The sequence below is a fragment of the Enhydra lutris genome, unplaced genomic scaffold (assembly GCF_002288905.1).
Source record: "Enhydra lutris kenyoni isolate GAN:26980312 unplaced genomic scaffold, ASM228890v2 scaffoldscaffold42, whole genome shotgun sequence".
Lineage (NCBI taxonomy): Eukaryota > Metazoa > Chordata > Mammalia > Carnivora > Mustelidae > Enhydra > Enhydra lutris.
This window is the reverse complement of record NW_019154126.1, coordinates 9,225,974-9,238,814: the sequence shown is the minus strand read 5'-3', so window position 1 is coordinate 9,238,814 and position 12,841 is coordinate 9,225,974. Positions and strand designations below refer to the sequence as shown.

The 12,841-nt window shown below is 38.7% G+C and overlaps 1 protein-coding gene across 2 annotated transcripts in view; it reads right to left on the bottom strand.

Moving 5' to 3' along the window:
• The window catches only part of LOC111155529 (integrin subunit alpha 8), a 172,199-nt gene that overhangs the window by 94,226 nt on the left and 65,132 nt on the right, over positions 1–12,841 (bottom strand). For both annotated transcript variants that reach the window (XM_022515700.1, XM_022515701.1), the window contains one exon: positions 11,799–11,990. In XM_022515700.1, coding sequence (XP_022371408.1) covers positions 11,799–11,990 — 192 coding nt within the window. The remainder of the gene's footprint in view (positions 1–11,798; positions 11,991–12,841) is intronic.

Below are 12,841 nucleotides of genomic sequence, written 5' to 3'. Positions count from 1 at the left end.
GATACAAACGTAGTGATCCGAAGGGGCACTACGTTTGTATCTTTAGGGTAAATACCCAGTAGTGCAATTGCTGGGTTGTAAGGATGCTCTATTTTCAACATTTTGAGGAACTTCCATGCTGTTTTCCAGAGTGGTCGCACCAGCTTGCATTCCCATCAACAGTGTAGGAGGGTTCCCCTTTCACCGCATCCTCGCCAGCATCTGTCATTTCCTGACTTGTTAATTTTAGCCATTCTGACTGGTGTGAGGTGGTATCTCACTGTGGTTTTGATTTGTATTTCCCTGATGCCCAGTGATGTGGAGCACTTTTTCATGGGTCTGTTGGCCATCTGGATGTCTTCTCTGCGGAAATGTCTATTCATGTCCTCTGTCCATTTCTTGATTGGATTATTTGTTCTTTGGACGTTGAGTTTGCTAAGCACTTTATAGATTTTGCATACTAGACCTTTATCTGATATGTCATTTGCAAATATCTTCTCCCATTCTGTCAGTTGTCTTTTGGTTTTGTTAACTGTTTCCTTTGCTGTGCAAAAGCTTTTGATCTTGATGAAATCCCAATAGTTCACTTTTGCCCTTGCTTCCCTTGCCTTTGGCGATGTTCCTAGGAAGAAACTGCTGCGGCTGAAGTCGAAGAGGTTGCTGCCTGTGTTCTCCTCAAGGATTTTGATGGATTCCTTTCTCACATTGAGGTCCTTCATCCATTTTGAGTCTATTTTTGTGTGTGGTGTAAGGAAATGGTCCAATTTCATTTTTCTGCAATGTGGCTGTGCAATTTTCCCAACACCATTTATTGAAGAGGCTGTCTTTTTTCCATTGGACATTTTTTCCTGCTTTGTCCAAGATTAGTTGACCATAGAGTTGAGGGTCTATTTCTGGGCTCTCTATTCTGTTCCATTGATCCATGTGTCTGTTTTTGTGCCAGTACCATCCTGTCTTGATGATGACAGCTTTGTAATAGAGCTTGAAGCCCAGAATTGTGATGCCACCAACTTTGGCTTTCTTTTTCAATATTCCTTTGGCTATTCAAGGTCTTTTCTGGTTCCATATAAATTTTAGGATTATTTGTTCCATTTCTTTGAAAAAAATGGATTGGATTTTGATAGGGATTGCATTAAATGTGTAGATTGCTTTTGGTAGTAGGGACATTTTAACGATATTTGTTCTTCCAGTCCATGAGCATGGAACATTTTTCCATTTCTTTGTGTCTTCCTCAATTTCTTTCATGAGTACTTTATAGTTTTCTGAGTACAGATTCTTTGCCTCTTTAGTTAGGTTTATTCCTAGGTATCTTATGGTTTTGGATGCAATTGTAAATGGGATTGACTCCTTAATTTCTCTTTCTTCTGTCTTGTTGTTGGTGTAAAGAAATGCAACTGATTTCTGTGCATTGATTTTATATCCTCATTGTAGTTTTGATTTGCATTTCCCTGATGACAAGTGATGTTGAGCATCTCTTCATGTGTCTGTTGGCCATATGTATGGCCTCTTTGGAGAAGTCTCTGGTCATGTCTTCTGACCATTTTTAACTAGATTATTTATGTTTTGGTGTTAAGTTGTAGAAGTTCTTTATATATTTTGGATATTAATGCTTTATCAGATATATAATTTGCAAATATCTTCTCCCACTCAGTATATTGTCTTTTAGTTTTGTGTTTTCCTTTGCCGTGCAGAAGCCTTTTATTTTGATGTAGTCCCAATAATTTATTTTTGCTTTTGTTTCCCTTGCCTCAGGAGACATATCTAGAAAAATTTTGCTATAGCTGATGTCAGAGAAATGACTGCCTGTGCTCTCTTCTAGGATTTTTATGGTTTCACACCTCACATTAAGGTCCTTAATCCATTTTAAGTTTATTTTTGTGTGTTGTATAAGAAATCCCTCCAGGTGGGTGCCTGGGTGGCTCAGTCAGTTAAGCATCTGCCTTCAGCTCAGGTCATGATCCCAAGGTTCTGGGATTGAGTCCCATGTTTGGCTCCCTGCTCAGTAGGAAGTGTGCTTCTCCTTCTGCCCCTCCTCCCCACTTATTTTCTCTCTCTCAAATACATAAAAATCTTAAAAAAAAAAAAAGTGCTCCAGTTTCATTCTTTTGCATGTAAGTGTTCAGTTTTCTCAACACCATTTGTTGAAAAGACTTTTCTTTTCCCCATTGGATATTCTTGCCTCCTTTGTTGAAGATTAATTGATTGTATAATCATGGGTTTATTTCTGGGCTCTCTATTCTGTTCCATTGGCCTATGTGTCTATTTTTGTCCCAGTACCAATACTGTTCAGGTTTCTACAGCTTTGTAGTCTAACTTGATATCTGGGATTGTGATACCTCTAGTCATCTTCTTCTTTTTCAAGATTGTTTTTGCTATTTGGGGTCTTTTGTGGTTCCATACAAATTTTAAAATTGTTTGTATGGGATCACAAAATTTTAAGATAATTTGTTCTAGTTCTGTGAAAAATGAGGTTGGTGTTTTGATAGGGATTGCGTTTAACCTGTAGATTGCTTTTGGTAGTAGGGACATTTTAACGATATTTGTTCTTCCAATCTATGAGCATAGAATGTCTTCCCATTTCTTTGTGTCATCTTCAATTTCTTTCATCAATGTTTTATAGTTTTCAGAGTACAGGCTTTTCACCTTCTTGGTTAAGTTCATTCCTAGGTATTTTATTATTTTTGATGGAACTATAAAAAAGGATTGTTTTCTTAATTTTTCTTTCTGCTGCTTCATTATTATTATATAGAAATGCAACAGATTTCTGCACGTTGATTTTGTATCCTGAAATCTTACTGAATTCATTTGTCAGTTTTAGTAGTGTTTTGGTGGAGGGAGTCTTTAGGGTTTCTGTATATAATATCATGTCATTTGCAAATAGTGACAGTGTTACTTATTTCTTACCAATCTGGATGTCTTTTATTTCTTTTTGTTGTCTGATTGCTGTGGCTAGGATTTCCAGTCCTGTGTTGAATAAAAGTTGTGAGAATGGACATCCTTATCTTGTTCTTGAGCTTGGGAGCAAGGCTCTGTTTTTCACCATTGAGTATAATGTTAACTGTGGGTTTTCATGTATGGCCTTTATTATGTTGAGGTACATTCTCTCTAAAACTACTTTATTTAGGGTTTTCATCATGAATGGATATTGTACTTTATCAAATCCTTTTCCTGCATTTATTGGAATGATCAGATGTTTTTTATCCTTTCTCTTATTGATGTGATATATCACTTTAATCGAATTGGGAATATTAAACCACCCCTGTATAAGTAAATCTCACTTGATCATGGTGAATGATTTTTTTTTAATGTATTATTGGATTCAATTTGCTAATATTTTGTTGGGGATTTTTGCATCTATGTTCTTCAGAGATATTGACCTACAGTTCTCTTTTTTTTGGTAGTGTCTTTATCTGGAAGGCAGTAAGTCTAGATCTTGGATTAGAGGATAAGGGGAGCATGGAGTTCAAAAAGACCCTTGGAGAAGCTTTCCGTTCATCTACATCACATTCAGGGTAGGGAAGTCAGAATCAGAGAAGCTGAGTTACTAATGGAACATTATCTTGGAAGAGGTGGCTCTAGAACTCATGGATTTTATCTGTCCCTTCACTTTCATTTCTATTTTATGACCTGGATTCAAGTCCAGGAACTCTCTCAGTTGACTTAGTTAATTCCATTTAATCTAATTCATAAGATATTTTATAACAAAGGTTATATGCTAATTTCTAATGTGTTTATAATGAAATTATGAAAATCTTGCTTAGTAAAGAACATAATGTTTTACTTTTCAGGAAAATTTGAGTAGCAATTTGAGGAGTAGAAATAAACTTTGACTACAAGATTTAAATTTAGTTCAACTAAACTTCAAATCAATTTCAAGAAGCTCAAGGTTTGATTATGCATTATTCCCTTGGTTAAAGCCACCCTTTTATTTCTTCTTATATGTAGATGCTTTCTTTCTCGATTGTTTGCTCACACACACACACACACACACACACACACACACACACACAGTACTCGTTAAAACAGAGTCTCTCTCTTTTTTTTTTTTTTTTTTTCATTTGGTATAATTGTCTGAGATGGCTTTATGGTATAATCATCAGACATTATGGGCCTGAACAAGATAATGATAGTCTTGGCATTCAGCCCATGTCTTCCCCCAGTTTTTATTGCCTGCAAGATTTCTGTGCCTCAACAAAACCTGTACTTCCCCTCCTCCACCCTCCAATGTCTGGGCTATGAATCTAGCAGATGGTCTTGTTATACAATCATGTTTAACAGGATTATGCTAGATCATTGAATTGTAGGGATTTCTGGCTATCACAGCTGCTTCTTCTCTGAAATGCTTTCACTCAATTAATGTATACAAGATACTCCTCTGGCCAACCCTCATTTTCTAATCAGCACCAACACAGAAACCTGAATACATCCATATTTTAAATAGGAAAAATAATTTTGGTGCCAGAAATGAATATACTAATGACTCCTATTTTTGTATGTGTACCAATGACAATATGCATGGTAAGAAATTGAAACAAATAATGAATGGGTAACTAGATATTAGGAAAATTATACCAAATATTATTTCTATGGTAGACTATATTTCTAAAACAAAATCTCCCCATATCTGTCCATTCTACTATACTTTTCTCAAGCGCTCAGGATCAAAATTCCGGAGTCCTCCTTAACATCTCTTCCTTACTCACTCCACCTCCTTTACATTCTATCACAGCAAGTCATTAGCAAGTCTTGACTATTGTTCATTTACATTATTTCCTTAGTTTTTTTTTTTCCTTTCAGTTGCCATCGTTATCACCTAGTTCAGGTCCAATAAAGGCCCTCAGCTGCCTAAGAGCTTAAGAAGGAAGAACATTTTCCATTCTTGGCACCCAGTAAATCACAGTAGTGAGTAATGGGAGAAGTCCCTCATGCCTCATCTCCCACTTTGGGGTGGGAGGTCAGATGGGTGAACGATGGAACTACATCATAGCAGGGCCGTAACCTCCTGATATTAGAAGCTTCTAGGGAGGGTCCAGCAACAGGAATTTTATGAGTTCATCTCAACCCAATAGAGTCTCAATATCAGTGTTCATCTGGGGTGGGAGAAGCCAATATGGTGTTGTAAATTAAGAATGGGGGATATGGAAATTAAATAAGCAAAAGAAAATAATGTCAGCTAGGGTGCATAAGAAAAGAATACCTCCAAAGTAGTCTTGTTTTAAAACTTCATTGGAGAGCTGCCATTTTTAATATTATATAAACAATGCCATTTTATCTTTATATCAACTTACTATATCTAATTTCACAGATAAGGAGATTGAAGAGAAATTAGGAAACTTTCTTATGCTTATATAGCTAGACAACAGTGGAGTCTAGTTTGAAACCCATTTTGTCCATCTCCAGAATCCAAGAAGGCAGCTTTTCAACACTTCACGTGGCCCAATATGTCTGTGAAGTAAAGTAGTTTTGATTCTGTTCATGTCAATCAAATGGATTTCCTTCTTTTGTTCTAAGCCATTTCACAACATTTTGTAAAAATCTTTTCCTGACTTAGTGCAAACACACATAACCCAGTGAAGGAAGTATTGTTAGCCCCTAATATCAGGTATGGAGTAGAAGCTCAGAGAAATCAAGTAATTTGTCCATTGCCACATAGCCCATCAATGATGGATGAGAATCTTAACCTGGACAGTCTGATTTCCCTTCCCCCATTCCCAGTCACACTGCTAACGTCAATAGGTTATTTTTACACTGGTTTGATATTTCCTAAAAAGAAGGAAGTGGAGTGTCATCTAATCTTACCCTATAAACTCTTTTGGGATACACATACATACACAAAAAATACACATGCATACACACACACATATATATACATGTAAGTGTGAGTGTATGTATGTGTGCAGGAGAAATATTAAAAAATAATATTCCAGTGGATATTAGCTATGTCTTCTATGCAGTAGATGGTGCAGCAGTAATAATTACTATAATTGCAATAATGTTAGCAATATAATTGGTCCCATGCCTGCTTTTTGGTAGCATTCTTTTTCCCTAAGACAAGGAAACTAAGTGCCCGGTTCTGCTCAAATACAGAACATCTGTAACTTTCAGAAGAGATCAGGTGATAGAGTAAATGTAAATCAAACCACCTTTTACATGCCTGTGCTTTTGATTATTTCAGGTACTAGGTGACCTGATTTCTAGTCAGTCTGGGAGATGAAACAGCTATAATTCACAATAAATATACATCAAACATCACAATCAACCTTATTCTTTCTTCCTGCAGAAGGCAGCTGGATTGTATCAAAAACATGTAAAGAACACTTGCTGCTATCTAGCCCATGGGGCAACCCATGCACCCTGCCATTAACATAGGGAGGTCTCCTAGCAGTGTGCCCAGAAGTGGGTTGATGGCAGGTGGTGAAGACCAGGGAAAGCAAACCAGCTCAGCTTGCAGACAAAGCTGCTAAGCCCTGGGTGCCTAAAATGGGGTAAAAGTGTTCACCTTAGGAATGGGAAAAATAACCCCATCAGAAACCATCACGTGGGTCAGCACAGTTTTTTAAGTGTGTTCCATTTAGTAGCAGCTCTGAGGTGTTTGAAAGATTTCAGTGCAGAATTTCAAACCACTGTTCACTTGTACATTTGTCTTATGTGAATTTTGCAGGTGACCACGTAGTTGAAGAGTTTGGGAATTTTGTTTCCGATATATTTAGAATGAGGACCGGGAACAGGGCCACTGAGAGTCCACAAATGCCTGTGTATGGATTTAAAAAGGCAGCCCCTTGTGGAGGAAACCCCTTGGGATTTGAATCTGTCCTCACTTGCCCCTTGGCTGGGCACAACCTGTACATAATTTGTAGCCCTGATCATATTAGCTTGGCTTCTAGAAGTTTCTCAGGGGAAGTGGAGGCACCTGTATAAGGGGCTACAGAGCTTATATATTTTCATCAATTGAATCCTTTAATGAAGACCAAATAATAACAAAATTGCCAGAGGTCAACAATATTTTTCTTACGACATACTTTTAAAATTCATAAGCATAATGTTCAGCAACCATGCTTGAATTTTTTCAGATGTTATGGTATTCCAAAAAAAGTTTTGCATTTAAAGACTTCAGTATTATAGTGCTCACCCTTCATTGGGGTTATTTAACTGTCTGTCTTTCTCACCTAGAATGTCAGCTCTGGGAATGTAGGGACTATGTACACCTTGATACTATGTCCCCAAGCACAATGTCTAATATGTAGTAAATACTAATATATATTTTTTGACTGAATGAAGGAATTTCTTACTTATTTTTCTTTTGTACTCTGAAGCTAAAGGAACAAACATAAAAATATTGATGAACAGTTTAATGATGATTTTTATTATTTAATTTTAAAGCAAAATATTTTTTAAATTTTTTCATTTCCTCTCAATTATATTCTTCACTTCTTACTACAACTTTTATTCCCTAGGGCCATTTTGTTTTGTCTTGCCAGGGTTTCATAGTGGATATTTACTGGGATACTTGCACAGTCCACTGATCAACTCCTACTTTCTTTAGAAAATGTCACCCTTTGTCTCATAGCATATAAGGTTCCTTTCCTCAGGATTTGGGACTAAGATAAATTATAGACAGTCTCTTTGAGTGAGTAAAACTGCAATATGCAAACTCTGGAGTTGAAACACTACTAGGTGCTCAAAGAAATATTGGCAAGAGATGGAGAGGGAGGGAGAGACAGAGGGGAGGGAAGTGGGAGAGGGAGAAAGAGAGAAGCAGATGTACAAAGAAAAGCAGAGATGTGATTAAGAGAGAGACAGAAAGGAAGGCCTAACATGCCAGTCTTGGATCCCAGTTAGTCCCTTCCAGAGGCCTGGCAGAGTTCCTGTCACTAGATTTCCTTGAGATATTCTATAGCTTTAATATAAAGCTCTCACTTTATGGCATAAGCCAGGTTAAGGTAGGTTACTTCCTAACAAGTACAATAATGTATTTTAAATGAAAGTCAGTGGGGGCATCATTTTAAATGCACAGGTAACTTCCAGGAAATGTAGAATAGTGCATGAAAAATTAAATATTTTCAATGGTCTTCCTTAATTTTTCCAGATGAGACCAGAGCATGTCTTAGGCCCATGCATCCCAATGGCAGTAATCACACAGAGACCATCTGGAGAAAAGACCTTTGGGCTAGTTTGACAACCTTCTAAAGAATAAATGGAATGCTAGAGCTGAGCTAACAGGCACTTGCCAAAAGAGAACACTGCACATCTGACTACTTAGGCATGGGAACTGAGCACAAAGACTCTAGAGCTGTGTTTCTCAAAGTAGGGTCCTAGGTAAGAACATAAATCCTTGAAGCCCATCTCAGTCTCCATAAGTCAAACTATCAGAAGGGGTGCCATGCATTCAACCTGTACAAGTAGACTCAGTGGGGGACTGGCACGCACAGTGCTTCAGAGCTGACCACTTAGGGTGCGATGCGAAGCTCAGTAGCAGGGAAAACACTTGGGAATTGACTGGAAAGGGGGAATCTTTCCCACTCCCTTGACCTACTGAATGGCTCTAATGAGACATCCAGTCAATTCGATGTTCAAAAATGGGGAACATGTTCTAGATCATTCATTCCCAGCTGGGTTGTGCCCTGGAGTCATCCAGGTTACTTAACTGTTACTCTGGTCCATGATCTACCCTCCAGAGATTCTGACTTGGGAGAGTCTGATTCTGAGTCTGGAGTGTGACCAGAGCAGATGCATTATTTAAAATTCCCCAGATGATATGCAGCAGAGATTGAGAACCACTGCTTATTGAGAATGACTAGATATATCCTAGAAGAAAGTCAACTTGTTAAATGGATTCTGGAACTCCTAGGAGGCACGGTAATCTGAAAGCAGAGTAATTTTGATTTGGAAGAGCAGGACTGTAGAGAGAAAGAAAACTGTAATTCTTTTTAAGTTCCAGGAAGAACTGGTTTGGAAAAAATCACAAGACGGACCCTGGGGGACTAGGACATAGAGTTTATAAAATGAATTAGAGAGTTTAGAAATCATGCCACCCAATAATCTTTGGGGGTGGGGAAGACTGCTGTTTCCCAGGCAAAACCTAAGAATACTGCAACCCCATTAGGGCTAGAGTAATAAAATGCCCCGGTGGAAAATTAGCAATGGCTAAAGGAATAATCTAGGGGGATTATAAAAACAATTTCGGAGACTGGAAAACCCAACCTGCAAGTGTCTGGGTCCTAACCATGGCATAGAAGCACATGCTGGGAGTGGACTGGAAGAGGACAAAATAGAACGAGGATGCAGGATACATGGAACTTTGGAGCAGTGGCCACTCCACAGGCCATTGATTGACTACAGAAGCTCGAGCAACACATCAAAGACCAGGAGAGGCTGGGTTATCCTTCCGGCAGAAACTAGTAAAAACAGATGATGCATTTGGGCTGCATGCCCTGTGTCAGTCCCAGGACAACAGGCACACCCTTTGCTACTCAGTCCTTGAAAGGTGGTGGAAGAGGGAGGAAGGGGAGAATTCTGAATCTAAATGAACATTTACTCAACTGAGATTAAGTCTGAATCTGGAAGTGACTGTGAGATTAAGGTTTTCCCCTTAAGGGAAATGGAGGCTGGAGACAAGCCAAGTGGAATTTCTGTATAGAATAATGAGGGCGGGGCGGGGGCGGGGGAGAAGAAGAGGGGGGAACGAAAAAAGAAAAAAAGAGAAAAAAAAGAATAATGAGGACAGTTACGTGTCTAATTACTGAATTACACCTGTGAATTTCAAATCCACTCTTCTAGTGAATGGAATGTAGTTACCCGTCCATTAGGTGGTTTTCTTCTGCATGGGTCCCTGGGGACTTGGTGTCAATATAAAGAGGCTTCTTTGAGTGGCATTATTTTGTAAAAAGATGAGGATCAAGGAAAACATCATAGGATCATGAATCACCAGACATCTGTATTTCCATTTGAGAGACAGAACTGGAACCAGAACCCAAGTCTACTAAGATGTCCAGATGTACACTAAACGCCTCAAGACAATCTTGAGGGAAAAGAATTCACTTAGTGGCATTATCGGTCCTGCCTTAGTAAAGATCATTCACTTTACAGACTGAGGGATAGGCTGCATAACTTCAATGGTTAGTATAAATTGAATCAGCCTCAGTAGATAAAGTTAATGAATTCCCTCAAATGACCTTTTTCTGATTGTTAAGAAGGGATAAAAGAAAACATAAGAGGTGACTAATTACCAGCATTTACCTACTTTAGCTTTTCTCTTCCCTGTCCTACTTCTGCTCCCTCACCCCCTCAACCCCCACCCACCCCCCAGAAGGAATATTCCTCGAGAGAAAAATTGTTTCATGTTTCTCTCCTTCCTGGTTTTTATTTAGGAGATTTCAAAAGAAGTTGATGAATGGCCTGTGTGATCGATACATCCCTTATCTCCTTTACCTGGGGGAAGGTCCAGGTCATCGGCTCTGTCAGGTTCTCTGACTAAGGTGAGAATATGACAAGCACAATGACTGGCAATAACTTTCCAAAATAACTGTTTATCTAAAGTTACAACCCAAGAGTTAAATTTTGTGAATCATCCTGACGTATTTTGGGAAGGAATCATATAAGGGAGGATTATTTAAAATAGAATATATTATGAATAACACCCTCCCCGCCAAAACTAAAACCCACTACCTTCATTGATTGGACAGTATAATATAACCTAAGAAAATAAACTTAACTAGATGCTCTTGAAAATATGGAAGATATTTATATACAATATAATACTAAATCTACTTTGAGCCCGCTACAACATTTATGTTAGTGCCCTAAAAGACTTCTGGCAAATTTATGAGAATACGCTGCAGTATCCTTTTTGCCTGATCCCAAAGAGGAAGAGAAAGTGGAAGGATGAAATTAGCGATGTATATTTAGGTAGTCATTTTATTGGAATGTTGCCCCAAACCAGAAAAAAATTCTACATATGGAAAATGCCCAATTAGGGGAAGGGTGGTGGAAAAAGACAAGGTTTTAATAAATAGTTAAAGCTGTCAGTTAACTATTACTGATTCCAATGTGTTTATTGAAAACATCTTAAAATAACTAACATAAACGTGAAAATTGAACCATAAAACCAAGAAGTCTAATGTTCTTTGCTAAAAACCCTGGGATTACTAAAACAGTCCTTTAAGACAAACTGTATTTTCCTACAGCACACACAAATCATGAATTATGTCGCTGCACTGTCTAATTTCCATGAGACCTCAATATGAATTAAGTCATCAAAAAGAGCTTACAATCTTTACTATGAACCAGTTCCTTTTGCTTCAGTTTGAAATATTCAATCTATTTTGAAAAAAACCCCAAAGTATGGCGAGAAAATATTTATGCTCCAAGAACATGAGCTTTAGGACAGAAATGTTGAAGTTCATGAGTTCATTAATAGGAATTATGAGCTTGAGAGAGAATGACAAGGTGAAAATAAATTGCTCTAGCTGGCTCTGAGGCCAGCTGTCTTTATCAATGGAGAACAACTCACTGAGGGGTTTCAAATAACAACTTTGGTTGCAAAGTTGACAAGTCATACATCCAATGTGGCTTTTCAAACGCCATCTTGCCTTTCTAAAACCATCTCCTGGTGGGAAAAGGAGGGTTTATTTTATCTGCCTTCAAATGCTTGTGAAAGTCACCTAGGAATCATGCAAAAGCCCCAGGCCATCCAGGGTTACACTGGGCCTTTGCCTTTACGAGGCAAAGGGATGCATGGGGTTACAGGGGATGCACAGTGCTGAGAATAGGCTTCTTTCCAGGAAGTGGGCTCTCTGGCAGGAGAGGGAAGGAACCCTTACCTGGGTAATCATTCTTGTCTATGTCTGAGTCTCCTCTTAGAGTAAAGCCGAAGCCCGAAGGGATGGTCTGTGAGGCCCACACTCCCTGCAGAGTTTGGGAAGGCTTGGTGTTTAAGCCATCCTTGTTCCCGTTGTAAATGAGCACTTTGCCTCTTTGATCCTTGCCTGCAAAGGGTGCACCGATGGCAATGTCTGCAAACAGGGGCACATGAACACATTTTTTAAGGAAAGAAGAAGGTTTTAGAGATAGAATTTAGAGATAGAATTAAGTGCAATCGAAGATGGCATCCTGGAATCCAAAGGGCTCATTACGTTTTCCAGGAAAATTTTGTAATATTGCAGCAACCATAAATTATTTGTCTTTTCTCCATCCAGCAAACATTTATTGAGTGACCACTGTGTGTTGGACCCAGTGGGTATGACAGTGAACCAGATGCTGCTTTTAGAAAGACTATATCCTAGTGCAGGTAATAGACAATTTGAATAGAGAGACAATCAAGAAAAGATGGAAAGTGACACATTCTATGCAGAAGAATAAAAAATATTAATGTAATGGAGAATGGTGGTTATTTCTAAATTTGGTGATCTGACAGGGTGTTGCTAAGGCTCGTGTTGAAACTGAAAGCTGGGGACAAGACAGAACCAACTGTGTGAAATCAGAGGGGAGAGCACTCCGGGCAGAAAGAACTGGTGTACCAAGGGCCAAAGGTGGAAAGAGCAGGGCCCATTGGAAGAGCAGGCAGAGGGTGGTCTACACAGGAACTTAGCGAGCAACAGGGAGGGCTGGGTCACATCACTAGGCTGGGTAAAACAGGGGAGGCACATTTGCAAGGTACTTATGAATTTCTTGTCAAAAGAAATAAACAATCTCGTGCACAAAGATTATATAGTGTAATGATTACATTGTTCCACGATGGGGAGCAGGTTGCATTTTACAATAGAGGACATTGGGGAACCCAGAAAGAACCCTATCGCTTGACTCCCACTTAAATATAGCACTCAATGAAAATTAACTTCCACACATTGTGTTCATCAGGATTGTT